The following is a 27,825-nucleotide window of genomic DNA, read 5'->3' as shown; positions in this document are numbered from 1 at the left end:
TTTTTGCGTTTTATTTTGGTTCAAAATATCTGCACATCAAAAGCAAGAAATTTTAGAAAAGGAACATTCTATGCTATGAAGACAAAGCAAAAGGCTTTCACATACGTCTGACAAGGCTTAGCCTTCTGGCGAGAAACATGCACTCTCTGAGCTTTACAAAACCAGTTGAAACAATGGGTACTGGAGCTACATTCTGCCTTTCACCACGTGCAGAAAACAAGGGAGTGAAGTATTGTGAACTGAAAATTATATGAACTAAAATTGCAAGTTTCTAGGTCTATTACTGGAGCCGCTTTGTTTGAGTGTTTTGTAATCGTAACATCTATAGCTTCTCTGGTTTAAGTAATGTACTCAAAGTGCTTACACAAGCTAAACATCTTGCTTTTATCTGCATTGAGAAGCACAGCATTGACAAAGCTTTATCCGCAGTAGATCTACTTACATCGTTTGTAGCGCTCAGATGAATTGCTCTAAATGTTCGGGCCTGTAGTTCGGTTCAGAGGCTCAAAGCCACTTCGTTTTGCCGGAACAGAATAATCGTGTGTGCCCTCAACTATTTTGGCGTTCCACTCCATGCATTTAAGAAAATTGGTTGTTGGGGAAGGGAAGTGGCGCAGTATCTGTTTCACATCTCCGCTTACTTCTGAACCGCGCCGTAAGGGAAGGGATAAAGGAGGGACTGAAAGAATAAAAGAAATGCATCTAACTCAAGTGCACACTATTGGAAAGAGCGAGTTTCAGCCGTTTAGCGTTATGCTGAGAGCTTAGTCTCACATCGCCTTTTGAATTTTGTTCTTCCTCAGGCCTGAAACACCTTTCTGGCAGCAAAAAGTTATTATGCGCTCCAAGTCTTGCATTGTGCTAGACATTATTTCCGGCGTTTTCATCGAATATTGTGGACTTCTATTTAAGCATACTGTTTCGAACCGATGCGGCATGATTATCTTTTCAGGCCTGTTTGTGCAGGAGGATTAGGCTTAGTTCGCGTGCTTGTGAGACAGTTATATGCCCGTTTTTTGGCCCGTTTCTTTTTTTTTCGTGATTGTTCCCGTCCAATTATTAGAGCATTCTTGCAGTTTAATTTCATGGCCCTGTTTCCAAACTAAGTCGTTTCTTCAAATGTCCTCAACGCCCCTCTGTACTAGCCTTTATGGAGGAAGTTTGTGCATCTTTCGGGCTTTTACGACAGTTCGATTTTCTAACGAGACCGCAGCGGTGGCCAAGTGGTTGAATATCCGCCTCGCATGCGGGAGGTGCGGCGTTCGATCCCCAGTGCCCCCGGGCACCCACCGGTGATAAAATGGGTACAAGCTTTCCCCTGGTCTGGTGCTCGGCTTCTTTAGGGTGAAATGCTTGGGAAATGGGTCTTTGACCCCACCTTGAGAAATAGAAAATACCTTGTGCCATGGCGCTGTTTGGCCGCAGATGCCATTGCGCCATAAAAACCCATAATAAAATTTTCTAACCAGCACTTATATTCTTATCCGCATAATAAACAATACAGATATTTGATAACGATGCTCTTTCCGCCGCCTTCGTATCGTTTTTTGTGCTTTTGCCTCAAGTGTGATGATGTGTTAAAGAGTGTGCAAAATGCCGATTCATCCTTGCACCAAAACGTTTTTCAATAAACTGGAGTCCGAAGCTATACCTGCTTACACGAGGCTACATAGGGAGAACATTTCTGAGCCTTCTGTTAACTTTAGTCTTTGCACTATACCAGCAGACATTGAACACTGTTGTATGAACTACAAGGATGCGATTTTGTTTTCGACGTGCAGGAAAGGACGGCAAAGAAGGACGTTGTTTTAAATTGTTACAGCGTGCGTTACCTTGTGGCCACTCAAGCTGATTATGATCCCTACGACATGTTTTTCCTCATTGCATTTCAAACCTTGTGAAAAAAGCGCATGCTACACAGCAACATTGAATTTCTTGTTTCACCCAGAAGCCATTTTTGCGGCGCAGTTGCTCAGTTGTTATTGTGCTTGGCTGCAGACCCGAAAGACGCGGGTTCGATCCCGGTCGCGGCGGTCGAAATTTCCGGAGTTATTCACTACGGTGTCCCTCATAGGCTGAGTCACTTTGGGACGCTAAACCAACATAAAACGAAAACGAGACGCCATTTTAGCCGAAGTATGTTCCAGCTCAGGGGCATTAATATCTAACGGTCTAGTTTCCGCTGCTAATGCGGTGTTCATCGTTGCCGACCGTTTAGTCGTGTTGTCTTCTGCCAACCTAGTGCAGTGCAGACACTAGTTGAGTGCTTTGTAACTAACGTGTATATAGCCCCTTCTGTGTATACATATCCTCGTACGGTAAGCACCTTGTTAGAAAAAGAAATGCGGTGATAGTCAAGTGATGCCGCGCGGTTTCATTTCAAGCTAACCTGTTCGCACTGCCGCGGGTTCGACTCGCAGTCGTCGCTTTTCATACAATTTGTTTTTTACCTTAACATGGCGTCGCTGTTGATATGCGACGGCACCAGACTCAAAGATCACCAAACCTAAACATGACAATATCCTTGGTCTGTGTTGGTGAGCATATGAATGCTTTCGCACAAAAAAAAAAAAAATCCAGATTCTGTGTCAGTCTATCGCACGGCCTTCTGTTTCTCTGTGCTTGTTTTGATGTCATCCTCTGCTCCTCTCTTCTCCCCGAAATTTCTTCTTCTCTTCGCATCTCCTACTTAATGTACTCTTCCTTGTTATTACCTAGCCAAACAAAGGCAGGACATGGCGCTCTCACTTGCCAGTTAATTTTGTTTTAATGCCGATGTTGAGTTACGCAGAGGTTGTGTTGGCTTAGCCCATATTCTCCATTTGGACGAACAGGAAAAAAGGAGACAGTGGGATTGTGGAATTGGACACCATGTACGTAATATAAACGCTGTCATGGAGAAACAACTTCCAATTGAAATTGAAATCAGTAGAAATAACAGCCTGGGCCACATTAACCTGCGTCAAAGGATATATTTATTCATTTATTTATTTGTTTATTTGAAAATACTGCATCGCATTATAGGGGCTATAGCTGGAGTGAGTACATAAGATGTGGAACAATTCCACGCATAAACGCATAAAATGACAAGAATTACATATATAAACGCTGCACTCACCATACAACGCTACTACTCAATTGCCGACAAAAATCAGAAATTGATAATGCACGAACATTTCCATGCAAAGAGTTCCAACTTTGCACAGTACGCGGAAAAAATGCCCTATATGAAAATGTCAGTATACATACGGGCAAAAAAGGTTGAATATTAAGATCGTTATGGCTCCTGGTTGCAGATGGTTTTGAAAACGAGATATGCTTACCCTCTGAAAGGCAATTATCAGAATGCACTATTGGGTGAAGAATTTAAGGACTCAGTTTTCCGGCGGGATGCGAGCGGACTTTCGTTTAGGGAAGGCCTGGCGGATAAGGGTGAAAAATGAAAGCCGTAGCGGCGGAAAATAAATCTTACAGCTTTTCGTTGTACAGATTCAATTTGGTCAGTTTCACAATGTTTAAATGGATTCCAAACATTTGAAGTGTATTCAAGAATAGGGCGAATTAGAGTTTTGTACATGAGCAATTTGGTCTCTTTAAGAGCATCCCGTACTGTGCGCCTCAAGTAACCTACCCTTTTAAGAGCTGTAGCTGTGATGTGGTTGATTTGTTTTGACCATGTCACGTTGAGAGAAAAAACGACGCCAAGATATTAATATTATAGTACCCTTTGCATGGATGATTAGTCGTAATTAGAAGGTTATAGGCGTTGGTGAAAAATATGACAACTGTTTTGCTGAAATTGATGTTGCACCAGTCACAGAACATACCACAATACTCATTCAGACGGAAGTGATCATTGACAGAGTTAATAGTGTGGTTCAATACGCAATCATCGGCGTACAGACGGATCGTTGATGTTATAGTGTCAGGCAAATCATTAATGTAGAGTAGAAACAACAAAGAGCCAAGGTCAGAGCCTTGGGGAACACCTGAGGTTACATCAGCTAATGAATAATCGACGGAATTGAAGCGAACAGACTGGGAGCGGTGCGAGAGGAAATCGGCAATCCAATCAACGAGTTGAGAGTTATTGAGAATGACTTTTAGTTTGCATAATAATTTAGAGTGAAGGACAGTGTCAAAAGGTTTTGAGAAATCGATTAATATGTCAACAATTTGTTTAGCGGCATCAATGCTGAGAAGACTGTAATGTGCAAAAATTCGGTTAACTGAGTCACTGTACTAAACCTCTTACGAAACCCATGTTGAGCCCTTGATAGAAGACTAGTTGCTTCAAGAAATTCCGCAATTTGTTTATAAATAATGTGCTCTAGGATCTTACATGAATGTGCAGTTAAAGAGGTCGGTCTATAGTTAGAACGAATTTTGTTGCCGGATTTAAAGAGCGGGAGTACATTAGCGAGTTTCCATGAAGAAGGGACAATGCCAGTAGAAAGAGATTTTTGAAAAATATATGTGAATGTTTCAGCAGCTACAACTACAGTTGCTTAATGGTGTTTTTATATATAGACAGATTAATGAGAAAGAAGGTATAATTAGAAATATTAAACCTATCACCTCTGAGGTTCTTTTAATACGCATCAAAAGTTAGCCTAAAAGACATGGACGGCGTCTCTTTTTTCGGTAATAGCTGGAGTTCGCTTTCTTTGAGCTGAACAAAAATACGCCTTTTGAATTCGTACTTCAACAGGTAACAATGCGCGCTGTTTGTTGTAGATGAAGCATAATGTAACCAGCAATGAAAACTTACTGGTAATGAAAAGTATACTGGACAGCGCTACCCTGTGCGCTTCTGGCGTTCCCGTTTTCGTTTCTGATTACATTGATCAAATGAGTGGGAGCCATGTGTCCAGGAGGATATGAAAATAAAGCAAATATAATTGGCATACGGTAAAAGCTATTTTTCTGATATTAAATAGAATAAATTTGTGATCGCACTGCTGCTTGTGACATCAGTACTTTCTAAACGTACTACAGTGATAACTTAGTTTATTTCATCCACTAGCGACGATCATAAGAGTAGCCGTTGTGGCGGTGAATACTGTGTACAAAAATTACAGCATTTCTCCCTTTTTTAGAAAGTGTGCAGTATAGTTTGTTACAAAGCAAACCTACACAGCCATTCCGATGTAGAAGCTCACTCTATCCAGCTTGGCATTGAGACTCTGCGGAAATGTCTGTTCTCGTACACATCACGCGTCCTTTCCCGCTATTACAAAGAAATGCAATTATTGTATTAGCACCTCAACTACAGTACTGGTCAGAAGCTGTAACTTTCCGCATTAGATTGTTGATCAATTGTAAGGATCGCCTGCTGTCAGGGTCGGCGCCAGTATTGTTGCTGCGACAGAGCTGCAATCTGATGTCTAGAGGAACGTGTAACAGTACTGACAATATCGTGCGGAAGGAAGAAGAGGTGTTAGCAATTGATTCTGTCGCAAATTTGAAGATTTATTTCAGCACCACATCGAGAAAAAAAACTGCAGAATTCGTTACGCTTTAACAGTCGTGCATGGCCCCTGGCCCCCTGTGCCCCCCCCCCCCCCCTCTTTCTTTACAAACATAGGTTGCGCGGATTGAGGCTGTACAGTTTTATTTAAAAATCTGTGCCTACTTTGAATATACCGACAAAAATTCGAACCCAAGATAACGCGTAAGTTAGCATGTGAACTTAATTTGCTCTACCACTATCGGGCAAAAAGCAGCATTAGAAGAGCAGTCTATAGATGGATGCTGATGAAACCATGTAACCGAATAGCGGACCTCTCAACCTTAATGCGCTCCACGACTAGTCTCCAGCAGCTGATATATTGGGCCGCTTGTATAACCTAGTCAGTAGAAGCAATTATTTTCCACAAACATGAAATGTTAAAGGTTGCCACGAAACAAGACACCGCACAAAGGAAGAGTTCAACAGTAAAGTTGCTGTGTGCACCCTATTCCACTATCTGACCACTTTTTCAGTAAATAGCTCGTGATATCGATGGCCTCCAGTTGTATACCCATGCAAAGGGAAAATGGTCACTAAATCTACAAGTATGTACTTTACATTTGTGCAAGAAGTGACTTCATGAAATGCACTTTCTCCCGAAAGGCTAAGCCAAACCGTGTGCCACTAACTTCAAAGATCAAAGCAGCGCGGACCTGCAACTGATAACGCCATCTAGTGGTCGCAGGCGGAACCGAAAGACAAGCTGCTATACAAACGTCCATTCCTGTACAAAAGTAGACTCCCTCGAGCCCTGCTAGTAAGTGCGCATGCACTTGATTGTGACGCTCCGTAATGAATAATGCGAAAGTTTTAATGCAGCCCGAGTATCAACATACGACAAGCGGATTTTTTATCAAGGTGAGAGCACGAGCAGGAAGTATCGCACATGTGCTGATATGGTGACGTTACGGTCAGGAGTCTGGCTTCTATGCAGGCAGTATCCAGGTGTGCTTTCATATTTATATATTGTTCTTGTCATTTGCAATCCAAATGATCAGGTGGCGTGACGTTCTCTTATCAGTAGCTTGACTCAGGTATAGTACCGCTCTCATTTCGCATATTTCGGAGTCTAGTCAGTGCTGCTGCAGGAGCGTGACTGCTCAGAACCTTTCGTGGCTTTCTAGTTTCAAGGTGCACTGGAATAGACGAAGGACTTCATTAATTCACTGAACTAGCACGAAATATTTTTCTAACTTGATAGCTTTTGCCATTCAAATCAGCGGCTCATATTGGAACTGAATCGGGGCGCACATTAGAGAAAATGGTGAGTGAGCTGGCCTCTTCTTCTCATCAAAGGAAGAAATTTTTTTTTTGTTATTCACGATTTGAATTCAGAAAACCAGCCATGACATGGATTGATCACAAAAGAATTTCTTTATTCTCAGGGTCATTTTTCTGCAGCGTGTGCTTCAAGAGAGCTCTGAGCTATCTGTTAATCTGTGTTCAAATTTACTCTACTTAGGAAACGATGTGCTGCATCAGGAGTATAGAAGAATTGGTACAACAAACGCAAAAAAAGGCCCCTGCTGTTCCATGGTGCATCTCGCAAGCGAACCCTTTAAACTAATTTGTGTCTGCAGTTTTCAGGGTAACGATCCCAAGTGGCTATCACCTGGTCGCAGAACATGTTTTACGCGTTCTGTAGCAGTGCTCAAGCTGGTAGCAAGGCGTTATTGTTCGTATTCGTAAAGTATGAAATTATCATATTTACTCACTTTGCTCTTTTTTTTTTGCACAAAACCTCTTTCAAAGCTCTCGGCACTGCGAAAGCTCTCGGTAGTAATAGCGGAAGAGTGCTCGAGAACGTCAGGCACCAGTTATTTGAAATGAGGAAAGTGGGCGAGATCCTTTTAGCCCAAAGTGGTGGTATTGAATAATGAAAGAAATAATAAATCGTGGTCATAAAAATTTAGTACAAACAAATAGATTAAAGACTCGATTAAACACCTGAGTCCACATCCCAGCCTTATATGCGTATCCCTATACCAGAAAAATAGATATGTTTGGGAGTTAGACGAGCACTTTTGAATATTTCCACAAAAAATATATTAAATGAAACGTAAAAGTGAAATGGGCCATTGTTTTAGCCTGATGAGCATCAAAGCTCTGTTTCTTCACTCGGTCTAAAATATCCTTCTGTCAGATTACTCATTGGCAGCAAAAGGTAATCGGTTGCAAGCATTTGCCGCACCTGGTAAATCATGGTAATATAACTTCTAAATACGACGAAAGGGGGCGAAAAGTTGTTTTTTTTTATTTACCATTTTCTGTCCCCTGTCTACATTTCACACATGGACGGTTGCTGCTGAGAGTCATTGCGGTCCTGAAGCCGTTTAGTCGGCGGAGCCGTAATGATAGTGCGACGCAAAAGTGGCAGAACCGTTCAGGTAGGAGCCACGCCTTTTAATTTATGAGCGCCCATTTAAAGGGACTTGAAAACGGGATAGAGACGGTATTTAAGAAATTCAGTGCTTTCATTGCTTCATTGCTTCCACTGAGATACATTCCAGTAGCTGGCTGCAAAAGGTTTTTGGGGCAGTGGGGCCAAATGCAACAGGCTGCGAAGCGCATCATTTTGTTACTTAACGCCGCCTAAATTTAAAACCCGCAGATTGGATATGCACCTCAAATTACCTGAAACGTCTGCATTTTTAACCTGCTGAAGCGGCCAAGATAATTTTATCCTAAAGAAAGAACACAATTCCCAAAGTAAGACTTCGGGAAAGAGAAATACGCAGAAAAGAAGCAAACACCGACAGGCCGCCTTTTTAGGTACGGTGCAGCGCAAGAAAAACAGCGTCATGCATTACCTTAAGCACTAATTCAGTGCATTAAGAAATGCGTCTTAACAATAGTTAGAGGGTTTGGGCTCTTGCGTTCTTGAGGTGAATATTTTTATCAGCAGGTCATCTTCCCCGAAGCGCAACTTTGGGACACACTAGAGTGTCTAAAGATAAAGTGTTATCACTTTCTCCGAAGCTCTTTCTTTGTTTTCACGCTCTGTAGTATGGTCTGAACATGCAATAGAAAGAAAATAATTGGTAATAGGCACTAAGAAGACATGAAAAGAGTTTGGGAGAGCCCCATCAAGTGGCACCGGTGCCGTTTCAATGTTTCTAAATGAGCCCTCCGCACTTGAAAATTAACGAGTCTCAATAGCATGATCTGCAGGAAATTCTTGACTATTCAAGTGGTTCGTTATTTCCGACTACCAAGAGCGGCTAGTTTTACAACAGACTGAGAGGATGCAAGAACGTCTGTTTGCTGTTACCTGCAACCACATCGAGCATCACGGGTTCGCGTATTTTGTTCTCGTATTCAGGATGGGGACGTAGAGCAAGAACCGTAGCTGCGACACTGAAAAGAAAAAAACAATAAAGCAAGCAAGAAATTCAAAGGGAGCGCAAAGCCAGGGAACCCACCATGCCTAGCCGCGAAACTATCAAGCTTGATGCCAGGCAGAAAACAAAAGAATGCCTCGCTGCATCTGGAGAGGGCACCGAAATTTCCTGCATATAGTCCGCACCTAGTTTATAGTCGACTTGTCTCCTTTGTGGTTAGAAAATATTACGCTGAAGGAATTCGTCCCATATTCTCCGCTTCGTGTGTAGTCCGCTACAGGTACAAATATTTGATTTTATAATTGATTTGGAAATTTTACGCTGTACTATGAGTTATAAAAAAAATTCCATGTAGTCGACAGTTGGAGATAGTTCTCAAAGCCAGAATTTTGTATAGACTGCGGACTATCTGCCGGAATTCACAATATTTTTATAGGAGCAGGCTCACAGAGGCAGTGTTCTACCAGTCTGGCACAGCTTAAGGTGCGGCTTTGGAGACGGGAGCGCATGTTGAGCAGGACACGAATGGTCTTTTGGCCATCTGCGATGTCGCCTACGCAACTCTCGGCCGTAATATTCAGTAGGACTTCGGAAAAGAAGTCGGCGTCCTGATGTGCAGAGCTGCGCGATGCCAGACGCAGAGGCCGTACATCTGAAGTATTGATAGCTCAGCGTTCGAATGATGTTGTGAGTAAGGCTCTGCTTCGAGAGAAGTCAATGCAGGGCATAGCTGTTAGAGACTGCAGGGAAGTGGCCGCTGTAACTGTTACAGCGAAATTTTCCCACTGACAACACGACGGCTAAACGCGCGAGCCAAAAGGAATGGCACTCAGTTTCATCCTCGTTCAGTCTACGGCTTGCATATGCTACAGTATGCTTCGCGCCGTGAAGATTCTTTTGAACTAAGGCGGCCACCAATCAGCAACCTCTTACACCAGTGTGGAGGAACGCCACAGCGCCCTCTACAGAATGATCAAAGGTAGGAGGCTGCAGCACAGCAGATTTCACTTCCAGAAAGCTTTGAACAGCCGCTTCGCTCCATTCGAAGAGATAAGTTGTTTTTTTCAGGAAAGCATGCTACAGCGCAAAATGAGAAACGAGCTGGAAGTTTTAGCCAAAAAAAAAACGAGATTCCACGTGTTGCGGTCAACCCTAAACCTCTTGGCTGGCCTGACCATTTCCCAATGGCAGTCGCGGCTCCCGGTAGTTCTGTGAGAACAGCCTGTTTCCTGTGCAGGTGTAGCAACGACCTCGCCTCAAACGCTGCGCGTGTAGGAACTCGGTAGTTGGTTGGACAATACGACGTTTACGTCTCGAGCGATTTCGTCAGCGGATTCTTAATATGGTCGAGGCGTGGTAGCCGCAGCGCACGTCTCACATTCGATGGCGGTGATAAACGAGGCAGTAGAAATTGTCTCCACGGTCAGCTAAGGGGCACCTGGATAAGCGTTCATGAAGAGATTCTCTATGTCCGAAGCAAGGTCAGGGAGGCGTTCCGAGAAACCATGACGACATACGCGGAGCTGGGCGTAGTAAAACTGCTGCCGGTGGGCGTCGCCAAAGCACGAAGACGATGTGAATTGATGCTGGAGGGCTGCCACCAATTTGCGTCTCGAGCGTGTTCAGATTGAGACGTTCCGGCTTGTTGGTCGGCTTATAGCAAAAGAACTGACAGAGGTACGGGTTAAATTCTGTCGAACCGCCATAAGTTTGCGTTGTAAAGTTCGCTGACGGTTTGATTGCAGAGTGATTGGTGCAGCTGTGGCAGATGTCAGTTATTGTTTCTCCGGGGCGCTCCTCTGTAGGCTGCCGGCCGGACAACGACGAGGGCTTCTCGTAAATGGCTGTCGTTTTACCGCGGGCACTTCGGGCTTCTGGTCTATTGTCGTCATTAACGAAAAGAAATACGCGGCGAGCCACGAACGGTGACAAATAACATCTGAAGGTTCGTCACGTGAGGTTAAGGAAATAATCTGCTCATCCTAGGTCACCGAAGTAGATGCCACTTCCTCGTGAATCGCTTGAAAATCAGCTCGTATGCCTTGGTGCAATGCTGCTTCAACACTCAAGTTGATGCACATTTTCTGGGCTTCAAGCACCTTCTTCATCTCTGCCAATGTTATGGGCAGTGTGTTTTGCTTCCGTGCATTCGGTAGGCGGAGTCTCCGCGCCGTCGAAGAGTGACTTGACTGAGTCTCAGCTCAGGTCTAGGTTTGAACATAAAACTTCGCACACAGCATGAAATGACTGTACCTAATATTTTTTTCCAATGCATTGCCATTATGCTGAAGCAAACACCTTGAATTCTGGAGGTGCTGCGTTCGGTGCTTACTGCCGCCTGGTACCCACTGGTTTTCGAATGGGTGCAAAATTTGCCCAGTTCCACTGCTCTTCCTGTCTGGGGGAAATGCTTTCGAGGAGATTCTCGGAATAAACCGGGCCGAAATATGGGAACATTGTAGATAACTACCTCGGGCGATTTCGCATCAACGTCCTCGGTGAAATAATACAAGGCGCCATAGCGTATACACATTTATGAAAATTGTTCTTCTCAACGGTTTTACCAGCGCAAAAATGTTTTATGACTTATTCTGAGAAAGAAAGAAGTTTCTACTCCTCTTCTGTGCTGAAAATTGTTTTTCATTTGTGAATGCCTTTTTGACACTTGTTGTGGTGTCAGCCGACAGAAGGCAGTGTGCGGACAAACCCTGCTGTGGTAACTAGTAAATTTTGATTTAGGGCAGGTCGTATAGATCGCGTAAATCCCGATGTTACCGCTGCTCAAGAAGAAACGTGTTCAGGAATCCTCTCCGCTTCGTATTCTAGGCGTAGCCAACATTTCCCTCTCTTCCAATGTAATGCACGTTTATTTGTTCCCACGTCGTTTGCATGGTCAAAACTCGTGCTCTGTAAGTTTGTATTGGGACGCAAGTGCACCGATGGTAGCCGTAGGGCGTGTGTTTAAGTAGCAAGTGCCTCTGTGCGGGCTGCACATAATGTAAATATCCGACATCTTGAACGCCGCCTGCCTGCGAAAGTATTCTGATGTCAGATAGCTGTCGAGAGAAGCGGAGAGGTACCGGCAGCCTGGCATAGGCACGGAAACAGAAATTAATTCAGAAGCAGATACCATGCGAACGCGTCTCGTGCCCGCGTGTTTGACGTGTTCATTTCCATGGACATTTACACGCAGTTATTCCGCACCGCCTGATAAGAACGCAACTGTAGCAGGAACTGGCGCTTTTGTCTCTAATACGGGAGGCACAGGAGCTTTCACAGCTTTGACTGTACAACCACCATAGGCATCAATATAGGCATCAATATAGAGAGGAACTGAATATCATTTCTGAAGCCGTGTCAGGGAAATAGGCACGATCTCTTCGATGCCGTTCACCGCAAGTTTTCGAGAGCTGTTCAGACCTGAATTGTAAACAGTAGGCGAAAAGGGTAAAATGTGAATACCTCAGAAATCCCCGATTCCCTTATAATATCGTCTTTCTAAGTAACTCTGTAGACAAACTGCAATGACATGATCAATGACATACACAGGCAAAGAAGAATGGTAGTTCCAAAAATTAATAAGCAAAAATGTAAATTAATATTCTGTAGTCTTGGAAAGAAGCAGCAGTTTACGATAGTTAGGGCGGCGCTTGAAATGGTTGTGGCACAAATTTTCTAAGGGCAGGTAGTAACCGCTGATACGGAGTAGTGAACCAGACTGAAAACATCAAAGATCCAGAGAGTGTCAGCGATGGGTATTGTTGTCGCATAAAAGCTGCGGCTGATGCATTCGTAAACAGTTCCAAAAAAAGTCCCAAAAGGTGCGCTAGCGAAGAGCCACCTGGTCGAGTCAAGAAGAATTATGGGCCTTCATCAGCCAGCGGCGCGGCCACTATGTCCTCACATATCTTTCAGAATAACATACTCTCACAGCAGGACTGGTTTGCACTTACTCTCGGAGGCACACTCCGCACGCCAAAACGCTGCGAAGTGCATTTTGCCGTGCACCATAAGCGACCTTTGTAGCCTCTGTGAGTGCATAAACAGGTAAGTAGGATGCTTTTGCAAGTAAAAGAAGTCATTTGGGCAGTACTGTGTTGTGTACAAGTGTTTTAACCATAGGAAAAGAAGTCGCTGGGTTGTTGACAACTGTGTGCGATGTGCACGGAGCGTGTCGAAAGCACTGCAGCTGTGGTGCGTTAAGTCTGCATCAGGCGTCAAAAATGCTGCCAGCATCTAAGACGGATTCCTGTGGTGTACAAAATGAATAGCGAGCCGTGTAGGAACGCAAGAGTAAGTAATCATCATCCTGCGCCTGACTATGCCCTGTGCAGGGCAAAGGCCTCTCTCATATCTCTCCAATTATCCCACTCTAGCGACTGCCACAATACGCTAGCTGCTGCCACAATATGACCGCAAACTTTTTAATCTGATCCGCCTACCTAACTTCCTGCCCCGCCCTATTATGTTTGCCTTCTCTTGGAATGCAGTCTGTTACCCTTGCGGAAAGTCGGTTATCTTGCTTTCGTAACACATGCCCTATCCAACCAATTTTTTCCTTTTGATTTGAACTAGGATGTCATTAACTCGCATTTCTTCCCTGACCCACTCTGCCTTCTTTCTGCCTCTTAACGCTACCTCTGATACTTTCCTTTCCATAGCTCGCTGCATTGTCCTTCTTTGCCCTCCTCATTTCTGCCCCGTAGGTCAGCACCGGTAATGTGCAACTGTTGCATACTTTTCTCTTGGGGGATATTGGTAAACTTCGATTCATCATCTTCTGAGTGACTTAGCAAGGAAATATCATCCGCTCATCGCAGATAATTAAGGTATCCTTCATGAACGCTTATCTTCAACTATTCCCAATCCAGGCCTTTGAATACTGCTTTAAACAGGCGAGAACTAGCTTCTGCGAGATAATGTCTCTCTGCCTGACATTCTTTCGTATAGGGATTTGATTGCCGACTGAATGGAGGACTTTCGTAGTTGTACAGCTGTTACAGATATCTACCAGTATTTTCACAAAAATTTCTTATACGCCGGGATTGCGCAATGCCTGCTTGATTGCTGAGGTTCCGACTGAGTTAAATACTTTTTGGTAGTCTAAGCAGGCTATGTTAGAGGTTAGTTATATTCTGCGAATTTCTCTATCCAGGCTCAAACAACTAAACTAAAGAAATGACTTGAAACTGCCCGCGTTGCCTGCGATCAAAGAACAATTGCGTACAAGCACATTCCCCAAAATAATAACAGGATGATAATGTGCATAAAAAATTAGGCGATCATTCTTCTTCTCGATAACGCGATATTTGGGAGCAGCTAATGCGGCACTCAAACAAAAAATTTGTCAGCATTCATTAAAAACATACTTTTTTGTGGTACGAAGGTATCCTCTACGAAAGCTACTAGTAGACCTGTACGAAAAGTAAAACTGGGCGCTCGACTACTGATCCGGAGATCCCGCGTTCGAGACCGACCGTGGCGGCAGCGTCTTTATGGAGGCAAAACGCTGAGGCGCCCGTGTACTGTGCTATGTCAGTGCACGTTAAATATCCCCATGTGGTCGAAATTATTCCGGAGCCCTGCACTACGGCACCTCTCTCTTCCTTTCTTCTTTCACTCCCTCCTTTATCCCTTCCCTTACGGAGGGGTTCAGGTGTCTGCCGATATATGAGACAGATTATGCGCCATTTCCTTTCCCCAAAAACCAATTAGTATTATGTAGGTTATGCTATTCGATTTTTAAACAGTGAACCTTAACGCAGGCTGGTTGATATTTGTTCGCTTCCAACCTTCGCATGCTTTCTATGGTGAACAGGAAAGCTCGTGAGTTTTATATTTTGACGCTGTCTGCCCCGCACAACTTCTACTGAACAAACTTTTCCGCTGAAATTAGGACATGAAATATGTGACTTCCGCTCCACTAATGAGGGCTACGCGGCAATGCCTACCATCTGCCTTCGGCCATTGGTTGACCTGAATGACACATTGAGCAATGCACCGCTTACATTGCGTCAGCCACAGGTGGTACTATCGCGATGGAAAGAAACGCGAACGCGGCGCCTAAGCGCTCCGTTGTTCGGATTTATTTTGATTGGGCTTTTACCTGGTTGGGAAACAAAAGACGTTAGAGTCGCTATAGAATGAATCACAGAAACTGTGGCGTCTTTTTGCTACCGCTAAAGTAAAAGCGCGATGAAAAGAAATGCGAATAGGAGAACGGCTAAGGCTCCGGTGTGTCCGCGTTTCATGCCATCGCCCCTCCACGTTGTCTTGCTCTGAGACCAAATAGAAACCACTCTTCTACACAAGTGCGTAAAGTGCTGTCGTCGTAATTTTTAAAAAAGTCACCGGTCTTCTGAATACCAATGTCCCCGCATTCAATAACAGAACCATGATTGCTGTAGATTCCGCTTGTCCAAAGCAACTTTATTCACACAATTCTAAACGAATGAGTAATTTTTTTTTGTCTTTGAGTGCTTCAGCCACCCACAAAAATGCCGCGTCGCTCTAGTCGACGGCAGTCAAACACAACTTTTCACACTATCGGTAATAAACTCGGCAGAGTGATTTGACTGTTCTTAAATGTCAGCTGATTATTTTTTCTCTCCCTCTTTTCTGTACTCAACCCATGATTTCCTGAATAAACGCGGTCGACGGGTTCTCACAGCTTTGTTTTTGGTTAAATGCCCCCTTCTCATTTTTATATACATGTATCATTAAAAATATCGCGCAAAAATACTTCCCCCCTCCCCCCCCCCCCCTAGAAAAAATAAATCAGCTGCAAACATTTAGGCACTTAGGCAAACATCCAGGTATCTACGATTGCTTGAAGAACTGCCTGAAATCATAAAAACATGTTGAATGAAAGAGCTCTGCCTCTCGCTAAACTGAAGACCACAGTCCGGTGAAAAAATCCAGAAGGCGGCGCCATTATCATTATCCCAAATACGTCTTCTGCAGGACAAAAACCCCTCCCATCTGCGAATAACTCTTTACTGTGCCAGTATTTGCTAGCTACTCCCAAAATCTCGTTATCTCTTCAGCTCATCTGACTGTCGCTTACTCCTTCACCCTAGGTGACTGTCGATTACTGGCTCTCCTGCTTCGCTTCTCTGCCCATGTTCATCTCCTTTTATTGGTTGATTTCGACAAGAATGTTCCGTAGTGGTGACGGCAGCCTAGCGCTTAAGAAGTCATTGAAAATCTTTACTCAGCGGTCTTGCGCCCACTAAGCACTGAACAACTAGACGGTTGCGACAGCGACAAACGCGCTAGGCAATCGTCGAGGGACAAAGTCGCCGTCGTTCTCGGCGTCGCTCAATTTAAACGTGATAAAGAACTTTCCTGATAAGGCGCTGCAATAAGCTAGAACAATATCGATGAACTTCAAACGGCTTCTGTGTGACTACCAACATTCCTCATAAATTTGGTCGCATCTCCCGTCTGAAGCAATGTGATAAAGCCACAGCCACGTCCGAGTGGATTACCGGATAGAAATATAAACATTAGAAAGCTATGGGGAATTATCTCCTCTATGAAGACACATCGACACGGTGCTCAAGAACAAACACAGTAACGAGAGAAAATGCGAAAATTAGGCTGAAAATGCACAAAGCGTCAATTAAACCACATAATAAGGCATTAGGCGCACAGCATGTACAACTTCTAGGTGTGACCGACGCCGTCACCTAAATGTATCTTCATCAGGAACGACTTCGCAGTCAGGTTCGGATTTCACGAAGGATGTTTTATGCGCCAAAGCAGCGGCGCAAAAGGGTCTCGCTCAGTCCGCAGGGGCGAATGAGCATCAATATCCTCACGCGGTCACCCGGCTTTTATTCCGTGCGGCATCGGCGACGAGACACTGTAGTGGCCACCTTCGGTTATGCTTTGCTCCTTCTTCCGTAGCCGAGCAATCCGCATAGCTTCTGCACGCTGGGTGTAGGCGACGACGACGAGATTGTCCTCGTCAACGACATTCAGAAGCATGGGAGCGAGAGTGGTCGTTGCCTCCTTGCTGTAAACGAATCTAAAAGGTGTCATCTCGGTTGTTGTAGTGTTGCAGGCGAAGCTGACGTATGGGACGACGACATCCCAGATCTTGTGTTCTGCGTTGACGTACAATGCAAGCATGTCTGCGATGGTCTTGTTGAACTGTTCGATGAGGCCATTTGCCTGTAGCTAATAAGCGGTTTTCCTCCGGTGGCTTGTTTGGCTGTAGTCCAGGATGCCTTTGGTCAGCTCCGCCGTGTCACATGTCCATTGTGAGCTTTTCGGGGCGCCGCATCACGGAAGGATGCACAATCTACGAAAAATTTCGTGACATCTCGCGCTGCGCCTTTCGGCAGGTCTTTTGCTACGGCCAGCGTGGCTTCGGCGTAGGAGGTAGGTTAGTCAATCTTCGCGATGATCCACGTTTTGACTGACCGGTGTGGACAGTCACTTTCTCATTAAGAATATCCGGGGCAACGCAACTTTCTTGTGCTGTCTTGGAGCGTGCACATTAGTCCTTTGAAAGCGTTATGAGTTTGAATCGAAGGGCGATAATGGCTTGATTTTTTATCCAGAAGTTCGTGCTCAAAATTACGGCGCGGGAACACAGTGGCAGGACTACGAAGCTGGCAGGATAAGTATGTTCGTTAACCGTAAGTCTTGCTCGGCCTTGTCCTTCTGGCCTAAAAGGTGTCCTACAGCGTTGCCCATTTCTGGCCCGTAAGATGTGGTCATCATATCAATAATCAGAGTGGAGGACTGTACATTGTTGACAGAGTACTTAGGTCGTCTTTATTTATTCCAGAAGTAATGCATCTTGGGAGTCTCAACCTCTATCAACCATGGAAGTAACCTCGCGGCTGTCGACAGTGACCCCAATGTGGCTGGTTCCTGTCTGAATTACAGGCTTGCCTTGAAGTCGGGTCACGGCTTCGTCAGGTACTGTGACTAGGGCTGGGGCTGGCCGTTGATATTTCGTTGGGAGATGTTATTTTCTCACTGCTGCGTCACTCGGCCCTACGGGTAGCCGTTGCGGATTCGACGTTGTGCGTTTTAGTCGTTAGAGAATCTTACTCGCTTCTTCCTGAAGCAGCCTCGCAGTTGAGTTGCAGAGTTGTTGCTCAGGGACCTATGCGCACGAAACCCGAAGCCGGTAGCTTGGCCCCCTTGGTTTTGTGTGTGTTAGCTGTTTGTCCGGGCGCCTCTAGCAGCCGCCACATTGACGACGTTCGAATGGGTTCGCTAGTAGAACAAACATGGCAAAGTGCATGGAAGAATGGCGGTTAGCCGACTGCAGCTTGGCCGGCTGCGCGAAGACGAGGCCTTGCAAGGTCGTGTTCGATCCGCAAAACGGAGCTAGCGCGCTGTCCCCTGGGGCTTAGAGGGGGGTCGCGTGTAAATTCATTGCTTTTAACGCGCGCGGCGTAGGGGACCGGACGCCTCAGAGCGAGCAGCGAAGGGGGGAGGGGGAAGGGGGTGCGCGATTAGGGCAGTGCGCGCGGTTCTCACTGGGCGTTCGCTTTCCCTTGGTGCGCTTTGATGCTGTTTTGGTGCGTTTGTGTCTCTCTGCTGTAACCAAGTTGAGATGCGTAACGTCTTCACGTAATTCGCGCGATGCTCTCTAGACAACAACCCTAAGAGCACCGGCTTGCTATCGGCTCCTTCAGGTTGAGCGAAATTCTCTCGATCGGCTCAGACAAGCGAATTTCCTATTGGTTGCAAAAAGGGACCCCAGAATTCAGGGGGGGGGGGGGATTTAAGGGCAGTGTTTTGGCGCGAAAGGGGGTGATAGGTAGGGGCAGTTCGAGAGAGGCTCAGGAGATCGCCGGAGACCAGCCGGGACCGGCCGAGACCGGAGGAACCGTCGGAGACCAGGGATATCCGGGAAAAATGGAGATATGAGGGGATATCGCTGATGAGCGTCCATGCAATAATGTACGCAGTGTCCCGAAGAAGTTGTCCAGTTTGTTCCGCAAACCTTCGCTGAATCACGGAATTATCAGAAGACATCAAGATCAACACCACCGATCTGTCGATCACCAACATGGATCGATCATTTGATCATGATGAAAATTAACTGGCGCAGTCTACAGGATAATTCCAGTCGCTTTCTGCAGAGTGGACACGAACATGGGCACTATGGGACACCAACAGAGGGAACACCTTGGTCAGAGGCCCCGCCGCTGTGGCTGATCCGACACCTGGGCTCCCGTTGCAGAGGAAGTAAGCAAGCTCCTGGTGACGGGCCTCGGAGGCTATTGGGATCGTAAAGAGGCGACATTCTGGTGCGAGACCTCTGGAGCTGTTGAAGGCGAAGAAGGGACGACGACAGCTAACGAGAGCCCTTGGACGAAGACCACTGAAACTCTGCGGAGAAACGTGGACGCAACGAGAGGCCTCCGAGCAACAGAGTGCTGAAGCTGTTTGAAATGACGAGGGGGCATCTGAGTGAGACGAATCGAAGGAAGCCGCAGAAGCCGTGGACTCCAACGCGATGGTAAAGTGAGCCCCCTTCCCATTTTTCTTGCCTCCGTAGTGCTCGAGTCGTAAGGTTAGGTAGCAGCAGACGCAATATCTAGGCTCGTACGGTCGACGGGTTATTACGCTAGGCGCGCATTAGCGTCCAGGCGAGGAAGTTACCCCGAAAATGAAATGGAAGATGCCAGCGTGGACTCTTTCAAGCGCCTGATGAAGGAAACTCTGCAGAAAGCGCGAAGTGCGCTGAAGGCGGTCGTACTGCTAGAGCGAGCTCAGAGCCGATCACCCCCTCCAGGTAGAGATGACAACAACGCACTCAACAATGTAACATAGGCGTTGGTTAGTGGCTGCGGTTTGAAGCAAGAGGGGATTGAGAGCGTTCCAGGTGAAGTGCAGGTCCCGGCAAACAATGTAGATATATCGGGCGCTGATTTGCCGAATGTTGCTGTGTTGGCAATCCAGGTTGAAAGAGAACAACAGTCCTTACCTGCTGGAATGTAGGTGAGCCCCGTGGACGGACAGGCCGACAATGAGTCCATCGATAAAACCAGTCCGGTAGGCGATGTACGCGGGGGTATGACGGACATTTCCGCCCAACCGCGTGAGCATGAAGACAAGGGTGCTTCGCCAGGTGCAGGTGTACATTGTGAACGCAATAGTGCGTGAGGGGTGTTCCACCATTGACCTGGTTCAACAGTGACCTCAGTGGTAGCGGCGTCGCAGGAGGAGCAGGTGTCGCAGCTGATTAGAGCTGATTCTGAGACATCGGACGCAGTTCCAGCCAATGCTACGGCAAAGATTGTCATACTAATTGAGATCAGCTGGTTAAGAGAGTATCTGCGTCATCTACCGTGAGCAGAGCACAGAAACATGGCGACTTATTGCGGCGCGCCTCATATCACGGCACGATCCTGGCGTGCGTTTGCATGTGCAGCTCGAGGGGCTGGTGCCTAGCGTAAACACGCTCCCGCAGTTGAGCACACAAAACATGAAGACGCCCTTAGAAAACATGGCCCTGTCCATTGTGATGGCGCGTGGCCTGAGTGCGCGCATCGCCGGCGAGGGTCGTGAGTTGGACCATGTAGCAAACGGAATGCTGCCCACTGCGCAAACCGCCTGTGCAGCACCGATGTTCGGTCGTAGACGGCAAGTGCGGGTGTTCGAGCCGGGAGCACACCGCTGAATCGTAGGCTGCGTTGGACATGCCCACTCCACCCGTAGGTAACTCGCCATGTCGTAACAAGAAGCCATGCGCTAGACATGCAACGCGCAGAAGGAATCTACAAGTCATCTGGCTTCATAGACAGCTATCTAGAGGGCCAAGAGATCACGGAGCGCAGCAAGACAATAATTCTGGTTTCTGCGTCCAGAACAACATAAAAAACCTCCCACTCAACCCATACCCCAAGGTCCGCCACGAAGCAGACCTCGCGGATCGTCCAGAGCAACATGAAAACTTCCCACTCCATCCAAACCCCAAGGTCCGCCACGAAGATGATCTCGCGAATGATCAAAAGAGTGACAGGAAGCCCCAAAAGCATAGAAGACACGCTTCTCCTCGGCTCCGGTGATCACCAGATTGAAGTACGGCATGAGGTATGGCCGCCACTCGCTAAACACACGTGACCAAGAACAAGCCGAGTCCATTATCAGAGGTGGATACAAAATGGCGCTGGATCTTCCCGTCACTACGTCGAAAGACAAGTGAGCTCTCGGGGTCCACAGCACCTTTGTGGTGCTTTCGGATGAGGTTCTGGCTTAGCAAAATGCCAGACTGCAGAACACGCCGGCGGGCAGAGCAATCCGCCACCGCACCGGAACGGTAATTTAGCTCCGCGCTATCGATGGGCAAGGATCTCTCCGGAACGATGTCAGATGTCAGAAGTAGGATCAAGGTGAACTCCGTCCTAACCCGCATGAAGCACGAACCTCACTCAGGTCGGCGAAAGGCTCGCGCTGACCGACAGCGACGACAATTCAAGTGCCACCCGCACGTAACGTGCGTGCTTATGGCGGCGCACCTCAGAGGTTCTTTTTGCAGTAGCCGCCGCGAACGGAAGAGGGAACTTCTTGACCCTCGCGGCCACCATGCAGGCAGAGAGCCCAGTTGCAGTTGAAGCCATAGCCGCAGCACATCATCGGGCACAAGGACAGGGTGGGCAGGGTGTTCACGTCGTCACCGACTCCCAACAGGCCTGCCGGAACATTACCTTCGCGTGAGCACCGGTGATGGTGCCTCCGGTAGTGGGCCCGAAGCTGGAAGAATACCATTAAATCACGTGGACGACGTGCACGCGGGACATGAGGGGAACGAAAGGGCGAACGCCTTAGCTGGAGCGTTAAACGAACGAGTGAAGCAAAACCAATCGTCAAATCAGTCCCCACCCTTCACCTTCACCCTCCTGCCATTGATTCACGAAGAGCGCTTCCAGATTCAATGGAATAACCGCAGGCTTTATCATCCCAACCACAAAAAGCTCAGCACTGAAGTCGTCATATCTCTCAGACTTGTACAAACACATTCTCAAACTTCAACAGATAGAGCAAGATGTACCCACTAAGATATCGTGGTGTCTGCCCCTGGTGCGCCAACACACGTGCAACAATCTTCTCGGTATCGGAGGTGGGGGGAGGGGGCGCTGGATGCAAAGCCCAACAGTCAAAGACAACTAGCACATCACTTGAGCGGTGGGAAGTACAGCTACGCGGCGGTACCATGGAGAAAAAATAAACGCTCCTGCAGCAAGTTCGTCCAGCAGCCATGGCCAAAACAGTCCTGGAATGAGGAAGCTACCCACTCGGTCATGCGAACGAGATCAATAGCCTCAGTGGTTTCATTATTTATATATTTGAGTAAGTACAAATCGCCCCACTGGGCATTAGTGTACGGGGGGTACGCAAAGTGAAAGGCGAGAGCACTGTGAACAGTTGTAAATTTATTCGAATGACCCAGCAACAATGCAGCTAAAAACAATAACAAACAGTTTAGAAATGCTGGACAAGTCATGAAAAGGATAAAATATATATAAAGCGAAATAGCAGCATGCAAAAACTCTCCTTGATAAGGAAAGCAGTCAATAGCTTATGGTGCATGGTACAATGATGCATCAGTTAGTCTCCGTAAATGTGTTTTAGGAGTGGCTGAAAAGTTTTTGTCATCTAAAGAAACTATTGCATTTGGGAGGCTGTTCCATTAGTTTTTTGTGGGTTGGGAGAAAAAGTGATTTAAATACAGGAGTCCGACTGACAATTCGCGTGTTTTACGGTTATGGTCTCTTCTACGGGAAATGTATGTGGGAGGTGCAAGGTAAGCGGAACAGTCAATGCCTATTTTTTTGTTCGTAATGTCGTTTAATAAGACTAATCTGTAGAAGGTACGACGGAGCTGCAGGGAATGCCATTCTAAGTGCTTTTTTAACGCGCTGACACTGCTGTGTGACGTTCATAAGTGTTCAAAGCAAAGCATGCTACATGATTCTGTATCACTTCAAGTTTCTTGGTAAGGATTTTAGTAACTGGATCTCACACTACCGCTGCGTATTCTAAAATTTAACGCACGTTCGGGATATACAGGGTTTCTTTCACGTCACTTGTTTTATTACGAAAGTTTTTTTTTTTTTTACTAAGTTAAGTACGCGACCAGCCTTCATTGCTATGTAGCCGACATGCTTGTTCCAGGGTAAATTATGGCAAAAATAAACGCCGAGGTACTTAACATCTTGATATATGGCTACTTAATGACTATTTAACAAGTAACTATTCAGGATGTGTATATTTTCGGCTAAAACGAATATGGCAGCATATTTTAGCATTTAGATTCATATTCTATTCACAGCACCGTGCTATGATCCGGTTAATTACTGTTTGTAGAGCGTCTGTATCTTCTTCATTTTCTTTTCTTCGATATAGTACGCCATCATCTGCATATAGTGTAATTTATGAAGTTATACCCAAACCGATATCGTTCATAAAAATTAAGGGAAGCAGTGGTCTTAGCACGAACCCCTGCGGTACGCCAGATGTAACCGGTACACAGTGTGACTACGCTGTTGATGACGACGACTTTTTCACTGCGGTCGTGAATGTAGTCTTTCACCCAGTGTAACATGTAACGCAAACATTGGCAGTAAAGGTTAAACAGCAATAAAGAGTGGGGCACCGTGCCAAAAGCCTTCTGAAAGTCCAGCACTTTGCAGTCAACCTGTTTACCACAATCCTAACAGAAAACAATGTCATCTGAAAATTCAACAAGTTGGGTCGCACATGACAATCCAGCTCTGAAGCCGTGTTGAAAATTGACAAAAATTGGTAATCCTGCAAATGACCAAATATGGAAGAGTAAAGAATGTGGTCTAAAGACTTGCACAGCACATGGGTAGCGATATTGGCCGGTAGTTTTCAACTTCGCATCGAGGACCATTTTTGTGAACTGGCACAATGTTCTCCTCCTCCTCCTCCGGCTGAAAAATCTGGCAGAATCTCCCGCCAGCAACAGTGATAAAGCCGCGTGCTGGAAGCTTTGCACATTGACAAATACACATTACAAAATTACGGGGCAATATAATTAACTCGCTTTTCTTCCCTGTCTCACTTTGGACTCCTATTGCCTATTAACGTATACGGACACTGTTGAAGTGTCAGTTTTGTAACCCCATACGCTTCATTTATAATGCTGTATGGTGCCGTTGCAAAGCTGAAAGCTATAGTGCTACCTGCACCCCGCTAACTGAAATCTAAATGTCCTGGTTACATTTTTCAGCATTTCTGTTGTCGCCCCTACGTATTCAGCGATCTATGTGCGCTCAGATGCGGATCCGAGAAACTGCCCCTATGGAAAGACTGAGAACGCGAATGACGGCAGTAATGGTATGATATTGCAAAAGCGTTGCAAAGGGCTTCTGCGTTAGCCAGCCAAAGCTCAGATTCGGTCTGCTTGACGACGTCAGCCGCTTCAACATTGGACGCCTATAGAAACCCGCCAACTTTCTATATCTTGCGGAAAGTTTGAATTCAACCTGGAAAATTCACTGTGATAATCGTCGTCTTGAAGGATCTCTCCCGTCACATGTATGTATCCTGTCAGTTCTCTGATTGAACAGAATAGGGTTGGAAAATAAGGCTAGCACCTACATGTGCAAAAAAAATAAATGAAATTTTAAAGGGACCCCTAAACACCTTTCAGGAGAGCAATCTACTCGCTCTATCACTGCATTGTGTTGTCATGAACACCTCAACCAAATAACGCACTTCTAGAGGCATGAGAGCTGAGAATCATACGCGAAAGTAGGCGAGCCATTTCCGGCGACTTCAACGCGATAGCAGTAAAGGCTCGTTACCTAAAAAATCTGGCATTAGCGTTGTGGACGCTGTGAGCGAAAACAGTGTGGCTGAGATGGCCACCCGCCTGAGAAGCGACCTAGGTGCCCACGCAGGTCACGTGGCATTGTGGCATCACGACAACCTGCCCACTGGATTGTGATCAAGGTCACCGGCATTGCAGATGGCTGCTAAATTAATTATTGTTCGCGAGAGGCTGCTCGAGTAGGGCAACTTCGGTCGCACAACCACCTGGATGGATGGATGGATGGATACGGCTGAACCCTTTACATCGAGCGGTGGCTGTTACCACCGCGGTGACAGCGCCTGCCATCTCATGGCAGTGGCGCAATGCTGCACTGCTGCGAAAGGAGTGATGTGAGGACTCCCAGGGATCTCTGAATATGAAGTTGGGAATAACAAATTTCGCATATGTGGGCGTTTCCTCATTAAGGCTATCTGGTAATATTCTTATGGCGGAGCTGCAGGCTTCATTCCTTGGTTTGCACATCCCGCAATTCTGAAAAACATAATGGCTGCCTGTAAATAAACTTGATGTAGAGAGAACACATATTGTACAAAAGCACCCAGCATCTTCGGAATTTTTGGTTCATGGGTGAACGGGAAAAAGGGGTATCTAAGCTTTGGTTCTTGATTTTAGATCAGTGATCATTCACACGGGCTGCCTGATATCGTTTCTTAGAAATATTCGTATGATATCTGTGTTAAGCAGGTACGCTCATAAATTTTCCGAAACAAAACTCTCTGCTCCACTTAAAATTTCCAGCACAGCTTTTGCTGCAGATATTGGAGCATGATACACGACGCATTCGTTCCTGTAATGAGGGTCACACGGGTATGCGTGCCATATGTTTAGAGCCATTGCGCCACCTCACTGGCACGTCGAGCGCTACACAGCTAGCCGAGCATTATCTACAGATGGTATTTTCTCTTGCGCTCTGATCAAATAAAAACAACTCTTCTGCACAAGGTCGCAGTGTTCAGCCGCAGTATTTTTTGGTATTTTTTATAATATTACATCCTGTGTTTTACATTTATTTGTCATCTTTGACTAGTGCAGCGAGTTCGGCGCAATTTTTTGAGCTAAAACTTGTTGGAAACTCTTGCATATTAGATGCCTCTCAGTTTGGTTGCCACTGAAGATACTACGCTTGTGCAGGGGAACAATAATCGGTTTTATTGATACTTTTCACAGTCTCCAATTGGCAGGCTCCATCACTGCAGCATGACTGAACATGAGGGTCTAAAACAAAAAAAAAAAGCTCAGTTTTTATTGATCCTTCTCAAAAACAGCTTTTAATTGGCAGGCTGCATCATTGGAGCATGACTGAACTTTTTCTTTTTCTGCTATTTTACGACTCCCCACCCTCGATCGCGTGATTTTTTCCCCGTGTTGCTGAAGGGACGCACCAGTTCGTGGCCAACAGCGTCGTGGAGCATACCTCAGCAATATAAGAAGTATTGCCCCTGATGATCTGCAACCATTTTCAGTAGCGCCAGGCTTCCATTGCTTCACCAAATCCGCTCCCTTAAATCGTGAGTGTTTACAGTTATACTCAACGCTATATTAGGCTGCCTAAATGCACTTTCAATGCGACTTGCAGGCTTTTCAATACAAAACTTGATTAGAGCGCGGTAGCACTAGGTTAGGAAGCTCTCGGTGCAAGGATGCTTGCATGGATTGACGCCAGATCTGTGTTGCACGGCTTTTTTTCTGGTACAGTTCCCAGAGTCGTACTGAAACGAATCTAGAACATGATAGGAAAGCTTTTACCACTGCAGCTTCTGGCACGTTCTCTGCAGCAAGGCTAATCGACAAGCAGACATATTCAGGGATCAGAAGCGAGCAAGGCACTGCCATCATGCATGATTGTACTTCGAGCTGATATTAGCCCGACCTGATATTAACATTGTGAGCCACATGGGCCTGCTGCATGCTTCCCGCTTTTTCACCTCTGCTTTTCTTTTTTTAAGGAATATAGCTGGTATTTAAAAGATCCTATGAATGTTTTCGGCAGCTCAAATGTAGGAAGCAGCTTAAGCTGGTACAGGGATGCGTTCCAAGATCCACCTAGGACATCTATTATATAACAGGAATCATTTTATGAAAAAGACACTATTATAAAAAGTGAGAGAAGGTAAAGAGTAGGACGAAAGGCCAGTCACTAATTGTTAGCATTTTTTTTAAAGATGAGCAATCTCTTGCATTGGCCAGAGCACAATGTAAGAAATCAGGGAAAATCTAGTAAACGAATGCTTGCCGGACAAAATATAAAACAGCATTGATCTGTATGAACAAACTGCTCAAGCACTGTGGTGATTTATGGATGCTCAGAACTGTATAAAAATGTCTTGAAGAGATGTTGACTCAGAGGTGTCTTTCTTTTATATGACCGGTGACCGCGTAGACGTTGCTACATTGTTCCTGACTATACGAGACCACGCACAGACGTTTCAGTATTTTTTCGATTCGTCCACGATGTGCACGATTTAACCGAAATATTCGCTATCAGTGTCAAACATAAAGCGTCATACAAACACAACTTATTCGTGTTCGCTCCAAAATACAGTTGAGTTGAATTCCCACTATCAACTCTATGTCTGTGGTTACAGCGACGCGACTTTTGTCGGGGGAGGCGGTTGCGAAAAGAACACTTCCTGGAACCCACCGAAACGGCCTTAAGCTCGTTGAAGAGGTCACCAGGAAAGCCCGCAATTTACCCGAGCCGGTAACGAACATCGAAGTAGTCGCCGTAGCGAAGTGCTCTAAGTGGAGCACGCACAGCGCCCAGACGGTCCAAGACTTTAATTTGGAGTTACGGCTATCAGCTTGTGTATTTGGCCCTTACTCACGGAATACTTTTAAGGAAAAGATTATCTTCGATTTAACAAATTATGGACGTGGCTGAAAAAGACTGCCTTCGTTTTGATTTTTCGCGTAAACCGGGACCATTCACTGCTGCAGATAGATAGTCCTGGACCGCTTCTCAATTCACCAAGTTGCCTATATACGAATTCGTCATGTTGTTTAACCGTGGAGTTGTATAATTTTGCAAGATATTACTCTGGGTTGTTGTCATTTGAAGCATGGGAAGAGAACCAAAAGGAAACTACTCTTTCTCTACATCCATTCTACATGCAGTCCTAGTAGCAGCGCGTTAC

At 45.9% G+C, this 27,825-nt stretch overlaps 1 protein-coding gene across 2 annotated transcripts in view; it reads left to right on the top strand.

The window, feature by feature from the left end:
• The first annotated feature begins 6,586 nt into the window (after positions 1-6,586).
• The window catches only part of LOC144101598 (luciferin 4-monooxygenase-like), an 86,288-nt gene continuing 65,049 nt past the window's right edge, over positions 6,587-27,825 (top strand). Inside the window, exon 1 of one of the 2 annotated variants that reach the window (XM_077634742.1) lies at positions 6,587-6,776. In XM_077634742.1, coding sequence (XP_077490868.1) covers positions 6,774-6,776 — 3 coding nt within the window. In that variant the 5' untranslated portion in view covers positions 6,587-6,773. The remainder of the gene's footprint in view (positions 6,777-27,825) is intronic. The other variant, XM_077634744.1, reaches the window with a different exon arrangement.

This window comes from Amblyomma americanum, chromosome 8 (assembly GCF_052857255.1).
Source record: "Amblyomma americanum isolate KBUSLIRL-KWMA chromosome 8, ASM5285725v1, whole genome shotgun sequence".
In the NCBI taxonomy this organism is placed as follows: Eukaryota; Metazoa; Arthropoda; class Arachnida; order Ixodida; family Ixodidae; genus Amblyomma; species Amblyomma americanum.
Note: the sequence above shows the minus strand (reverse complement) of the source record. Positions and strands in the feature narration are given on the sequence as shown.